This window comes from Manacus candei, unplaced genomic scaffold (genome assembly GCF_025592945.1).
Source record: "Manacus candei isolate 608988 ecotype Guabito, Panama unplaced genomic scaffold, ASM2559294v1 h1tg000088l, whole genome shotgun sequence".
Classification (NCBI taxonomy): Eukaryota; Metazoa; Chordata; class Aves; order Passeriformes; family Pipridae; genus Manacus; species Manacus candei.
In genome coordinates this window covers 426553-433539 of record NW_026138136.1, presented here as the reverse complement: position 1 = coordinate 433539, position 6987 = coordinate 426553, and the positions used below count along the sequence as shown (strand labels likewise).

The 6987-nt window shown below is 41.1% G+C and overlaps 1 protein-coding gene across 1 annotated transcript; it reads right to left on the bottom strand.

The window, feature by feature from the left end:
- Positions 1-1094: 1094 nt before the first annotated feature.
- Positions 1095-6952, bottom strand: TIMM21 (translocase of inner mitochondrial membrane 21). Its single transcript, XM_051812819.1, has 6 exons — positions 6472-6952; positions 5154-5216; positions 4957-5054; positions 3464-3537; positions 1569-1674; positions 1095-1476 (listed from the first exon to the last, which is right to left on the bottom strand). The coding sequence occupies exons 1-6, from the start codon at positions 6743-6745 to the stop codon at positions 1384-1386; spliced, it is 708 nt and encodes a 235-aa protein (XP_051668779.1). The 5' UTR covers positions 6746-6952; the 3' UTR covers positions 1095-1383.
- Positions 6953-6987: the final 35 nt, after the last annotated feature.

Sequence of the window (6987 nt, the reverse complement as noted above, 5' to 3'; positions counted from 1 at the left end):
AATATATTAACTACCATTTAGCTTCATGAACATTTTATATGTGTATGCCCCTATCTCTTACTGTTGCATTTTGGTGTCAGGGCTTGAAAACGAAGTATGGTAAAGTACACTACTTCCTGAACACATTAGTCACTCTATAGAAAAGGCAGCTTTATAGCAAATACCAAATGTTCTCCTGAAATTACAAGAGAACACTTTTAGAGATAGAAGTGTCTTCCATAAATGTGGCTTATTGCCAACAGGAGAGTAATGAGCACTGCATGGTAAAAAGACCATCTATATTATACAATTCATCCAGGGGCACAGCCCGTGTCACCAATTATAAGTATCTGAATATCAGAAGTTAATTATAGATACTGGGGTCTTTCTCTCTTTTCTCTGTGGGGGTGATGATCTTGAGGGGGGTGGCCAAGAGAAAAAGCGACTGTCAAGTACTGCAGTTCCCCTTGTCTATGACTGACTTTTAGACAATCATGACAAGGTTTGTAATGCAACTTCAGCAAAGAGGGATGACTGAAAGCACCCTGAAAGGGCTCTGCACCCCTTCCCATGAGGGGGTAGACTGACTGACTTGCTATATTCACTGAATCACAGAATCATTAGATTGGAAAATATGCCCAAGATCACTGATCACACCTTTGATCCAACACCACTGTGTCAACTAAACCACAGCACTAAGTGCCACATCCAGTTATTTCCTGAACACTTCCAGGGACAGTGGCTCCACCACCTCCCTGGGCAGTCCATTTCAACGCCTGACCACCCTTTCAGTGAAGAAATTTTTCCTGATGTCCAACCCAAACCTCCTCTGGCACAGCTTGAGGCCATTTCCTCTTGTCCTGTCACTACTAGCCTGGGAGAAGAGGCTGACCCTCACCTTGCTACAACCACGTATGTATGGCAAACACTGGAAGGAGCAGATGGTGCTGATGTTCTTATTTTACCTTCTGACCTACAAAGGCATCCAAAATGAAAACAGTAGAGTTTGTCTACAGTTAAAATACCACTTTCTTTATTGCAGTGGTAGTGGGAAATCCAAGCAAAGGAAGACAAAAAACTTCCCATCCAAACCTAAAAACTTGGAAGACTCAGTATTTGGGTGTGCAGAAGTATTATCCAGCATCAATTTATTATGAGCCATTGCTTTTCTATGTCAAGACTATCTGCCATAAATGATAGCTCTACTATGTTTCATTGTTTTCACTTTAAATCCTGTATCTGTTATTACCAAAAGTCCCTAATGGATGCCCTGAGAGGTTACTTCCTGTAACACAACCCCAAAGCTGGGAGACACAATCAAGAACACCAAACAACATGTTGTAGACTGGCTACCCCAGTATTATCCAGCACTCAATGAGACAAGGCAGCAACGTTGATCGTTGGCTATCTGTTGTCTTCTATGACAATGGTTCTTCTCGGATAGGTGTCAACGTCCACAATTATGTAGCGGACCTCAAATCTTCCTGTTTCAGGATTCTGTAAGGAAAACAATTTCAGGCTGTTTTTTTCTCTTTGGCAGTTTAAGTTCAAGATTAAGCTTGCCAGCTATATTTAGCAATTGTACATACCTCTTTGACTTCCACATGGACTGTTCCCTGTTTCCCTGATTCAGTGCCCTCAATATAGAACTTCAAACGCATATGTTTCAATCCGTCCTTTATGTATTCAATGTGACTAAAAACAGCAAAACAAAACAAAAACCCAACCACCCAGCAAGGATACATATTATATGCCAGTTAAGACTTCAAATTTAAACTTACTTAGAGGGGTTGCTTACTCATTTTGTAAGAAAGTGTATTCCGATGGAGTCCTTATGCTATCATGGATTCCTTCTCTACTGCTCTTCCCAAGCTTTACTGTGAGTGCCTAAGGACTAGTGGAGTTAGAAGAGCTAATTAGCTGTTAAGGATTAAGAGACGGAATGCTTAAATGTTCTCACCCCAATCCTCCCCTAAAAACTCAAAAGCAATCCAGTAGCTGAAGACTCTGGAATTTCCTTGTATTTCTTCTAAAGAACCCTGGGATTCAGAGCCATCCCCTAGAAAAGGATGCCCACATCACCAAGACTACCAGGGTTTTTTTTAGGCACTTAAACTAAGTTAACAAGCCAAAACACACAAAGCATGCTTTGTCAACTTAAGTATTGGGCTGATTAAATCACATCAAAACAGTTAATTACGTGCTTTACTTAGTTTGGCAATAATTTTATTCTGTTGAAGTTGTATAACGCTGGCATTGATATCAGATCTACAACCCAAATGCTGATATTTAGACTGGAGTTGGTTTATGTGCATGTATTAGATAAACAGAAGGGTCCCATTCCTTTCGAAGTGACCATTTTCAGAAACTAATAGTCAAATGAGAGTTCTGGTGCGAATTTATGTTTCCTACTGAAATTACTAACTCCTGCATTCTACCAAGCTCTTATTTCCATCAGTCATACCCAGGTACACACTGTGAATTCAGTTTAAGGCGACATGATGGGTTAGAGAGAACAAAGATGAATGAAGAGCCTTACTGTGGTAAATTCACATTTAAGGTGTTCGTACACAAAAAAAAACCCTGTACATTTTTGAGACATTGATGGTCATCCTTATACGGCTGGTGCAAACTCTACAATCTTACACAGTCCTCAGCTCAAAAATTTATTTAAAATACTAGACATTCAAAATGATGGTAATGAAAAATCAGGAAAGCTGATTCATAATACATTTACTTATCTACATAGTTAATTTTACAGTGTGGTGTTTAAAATGTCTGTGCATATTCACTTCATTTAGCAGCTCTGCTTTAAACACTTTTTCACAGAGGCTGGTGAAGAGATAAAACTTCAACTAGTAAAAGTCAAAAAACCCCCAACCTCAATTTTATGGTTCAAGTTGTGTATTGGGCGTTATGTGTCTCATCCTATATGAAACCTCATTGAACATATTCCAGTCAAAGAACCCAATAAAGGCAAAGCACAGAGGATTTATGTTTTGTAAGAAATAGTTCTGTTGTTTTTCTCAAAAAGAGAGTAATAAATAGACACACTGATGAAAGCTTTAGGTGAGAGATGTTCTGTTAAATACACGACAGAGATGTGGCCTCAAGAAAAAAAAGCAATATAAGGAATGGGCAGCCAGCTCAGAACAGTTTCAGACCGTAAACTTCAGTCAGATTCCTGTTCTCCACACGCATGTCTAGGCCTCTTTACTACTCTCTTCAGACTCCTCCTGGTTTTTGGAGAGACCAGTTCTACGTTTGCCATGATGACCATTGCTTATTTTGAAGCACTCAGAATTGGCATTTTATTGTACTTACTGGTATATGCCACACAAGAGGTACTGCAAAAAACTTGTATGTTCACTCAGAAGTGACAGGGTATGTCACATACAGTTCTTCAATCTAGATCTAATTTGTGACCCAAAATGTCTTTACTGTGCAAAAACTACTGTCTGTATGGGCAAACACCAAAGGGTACCTGACATGCTGTCGTCTTCCTCTTCTTGTTGCCTCCCCATAACCTTTAATAGAGTCACCAAAAGCACCAATTATCTACAAAAGAAGAGACTAGAATTGTCAGAAGGTATCACATACAAACGGATATTCCGGTATCAGCTCACACCCCTGCTAGGAATGCATTTTCTTTTAACAAAATGCCCTTTCTGAGTCTAGAAGAGTTTATGAAAGAAAACAGTGTTAAGGAAAATTCCTCGGTATTCCACTCCTTTACAGTCAAATATCAAACATTTAAAATACATCCTACTAATATCTTCCATTTCACAGAGTATTCTGAGTTGAAAGGGACCCACGAGGATCATTGAGTCCAATTCTTAAGTGAATGGCCCATTATGGGTATCAAATCTGTGACCTTGGTGTTATCAGCACCACGAGCTAAGCAATTGAGCTAATCTTTTACTGTCCTCTGAGATGAAGATGTGTAAACCGACATTTTGTGTAAAAAGGAAAAAAAAAGCATGAAATATTTGTTCATGTCTCCTACAAGAGAATATTTCAAAGTTTAAAATGCAAATGCATTCCCCTTTGCATTATCTAAAAAACACTACTGTTGAAGAAAATCAGGGTTTTTTTCAAATCCATAGCACCAGAGCAGATTAACCTAGTTTTAAACTTACTTTAAAGTTGGTTAGAAAGGGAGGGTAGGTTTTACTGTGCAAGTACTGGCGAAAAGTTTTAATTCTACAAACTTGTTCCAAAGCAGTCATCATTTTTTTTCTAGTGACAACTTGTCACTTCATTTCTAGGTTATCCTCAGTGGCATCCGAAGCAACCCTGTTTGAAAGCTATTGCATGCATTTCTTGTTTTGCCTGAAGTAGTGCTTTTTAGAATCTAGTTTTAGCTTGATTTTTCTTTACACCTAGCTGTGATGACCGTGTGATCCCATGACTGTTCTGCATCTCTTTTCCTGTTAGCCACGGGAAGACTAACCGGAGGAAGTTTACATTTCTGGGTATCTATCTTTTCAGTGTTTCACAGAATGACAGAACCGTAGTGAAGTGTCACAACAGAACAACTGTGCTGAGAAAAGGCAGCAGGCTAGATTTACAGAAAAGATTTAAGAGGGATCAGTTGCCTCTGTGGCCTGCAGAACTCCTTAAGTACTACATGTAGCAGGTACTCAGGTACACCTGTAAGACTTTCTGCATGTAGGCACAAGCACGTGCTCCGAAGGGCAGACTGTATTTGCATCAGTTTTTGTGCTGTGGCACACTCACTTGCCTTCCAGCAGGCTAATTCACGCAGGCTCAATGCTTGCATTGACCTGTCCTAACACAGGCTCCAGTTTGAAGCTGACCCACCTCTGACCAATTAAAAGCACCAGAAGATCTTCTAAGCACCACATGGCTTTTCCCATAGCTTGGCTTGTGAGATTCCTTGTAAAAACTTTTGACTTGAAAAGAGACAGTAACTACTGAGAAACATAAACTTATGACTAAAGTACAAAAACCAACCTGAGGATGAGATCTGCATTTCTCCAAGGCATCTCCATAGATCTTATTTGGACTAGAAGAAGAGAATAGCTCTTTAAAAATCACGTAGAACAAACCACCTGTAACAGAAATAACAGTAAATGGAATGAAAACTTACCAAACCTGACGGAATTTATAAAAAGTGTCTTCTGATAAAGAATGTAATCATAAAAAATAACCTGTAACACCAATTCCAACAAGCACCACAATAAAATAGGTAAAGTCTCTTCCAGCTTCTTTCACTGAAATAAGACAGAAAACAACACAGAAGTTACAACCTTGGATAATAAAACTTGCATAGCTTTCTTATGTAAATGCTCTTCTATTAGTCTGCAGCTCAAATAACATTTTGGCAGGAGAAAAAATTCCAGTAACAGTTTCCATAATGTCTCATCACTATAAGCAAGAGACCATGGAACATCTCTTATATTGTACAGGACATGTTTATATCTCTGTGTTAAGCCTTATTATTTTCTTTTCCTACTAAATGATTTCAAGATCCAAAAAAAGCACTTACTGCTATCTTTTTGGGTACGGGAGAGCTACATTTTTTAAGAACCAATGAGGTATTTAGCACCTAAACCCAAAATCATGGCAATTCTTATGCACAGAATGGGAAAAGTAAAAATACAAAAGCTTATAAATTGCACACACTGAAAATAACTGATTTTATTAATTACTAATCAAGAGAACAATAAAAAGGAGGAATATTAGACCAAAATATGTGTTTTATTTATTAACATCTTTAACTACTGTTTATCTGATTAGTTTTTATCTATCAGGTTTGATCTAAAGTATTAGTAAAGTTGTAAGTATACACTCCAAAAGTCACAAGAGATTCTCTGTTTCAAAATATTTTTTGAGAACTTGAAAAGAGATTACTAATCTTTTAAAGTGATAAAGTGTGCCTTTCAGTTAAGCACAAGTTACCGAGGAAACTTTAATAATCATTTCTCCTGCAGTCTCCTACTCAGATGAAGGCATTTTTCATAAACCATTTCAAAGCACTTAAAATTTCTGAGTCTAATTATGTAGCAATCACTTTTCACTGAAGTGAGTGACACCATCCAAAGTGACGGCAGTCCGATAAAGAAACTAGTATCACACATACAGCTTTGACAGCAACCCCATAAAGAAACTAGTATCACAGACAGAGCTTCAACATTTTTGCTGGAGGTAAACTTGTTTCAGCAGCCGTGAGACAGGCTGCATGTCCCTGACGTGATCTGAACACTAAATCAACAGGCTGTTTGGAAGAAGCCACACTTTGTTCTGGTTGCACTATCCATACACTGAAAGGTACCAACTGCTCAAACAGTACGCTGTGAAAAGAAACCGGCTTGGTAGTTTTCAGAGATTCGATGTGTTGTGGGTTTTTTTTTCAAATACTTGTGTTTTGGGACTACAAAACCAGAGCTGCAGCACGAACTTGTCTCCGCAACAGCCTCTCTGAGCAGCGCACAGCATCCTCCTCACTGTGACTGCCGCTCGCCTTACCTTTCTGAGCAGCCGACAGCAGCGTCTCCTCGTTCCGCGCCCTTTGCACGGACACATCTTTGCTATTTTCGCCAGGTTTTTCAGCTCTCAGCCCTCCCGCCTGCGTCCCGATACTTTGCCGGGCGGGCCGCAGCAGCAGCGGGGGCTGGTGCCGCCACCTCAGGCAGGACGCGGTTCCCATCCCCGCCCCGGTCCCCGTCCCCAGCAGCGCCCATCCGCAGGGGGCGAGCAGCCACCTCCCCAGGCATGTCCGCCCGAGGGAGGCGGGCAGCATCCCGGGCACGGCTCCCCGCCGGCACGGTGGGGGCAGCCGAGCCGAAAGGAAAGTTCCTGCCGCTGGCCACGCTCTCCCGGGGGACCCTCGGGGAAGAGCCAGGGCAGCCTCCCGCCCCGAGCGGCAGGTCGGGAGCCCCACTGAGCCTTTACCGCCGACAGCCGCCACTCGCCATTGCCCCGGCGGAAATGTTTGGGACGGCGAGCGGCAGCGGCGAGCCCTGGGAGCGGTAGTTTGGGCGG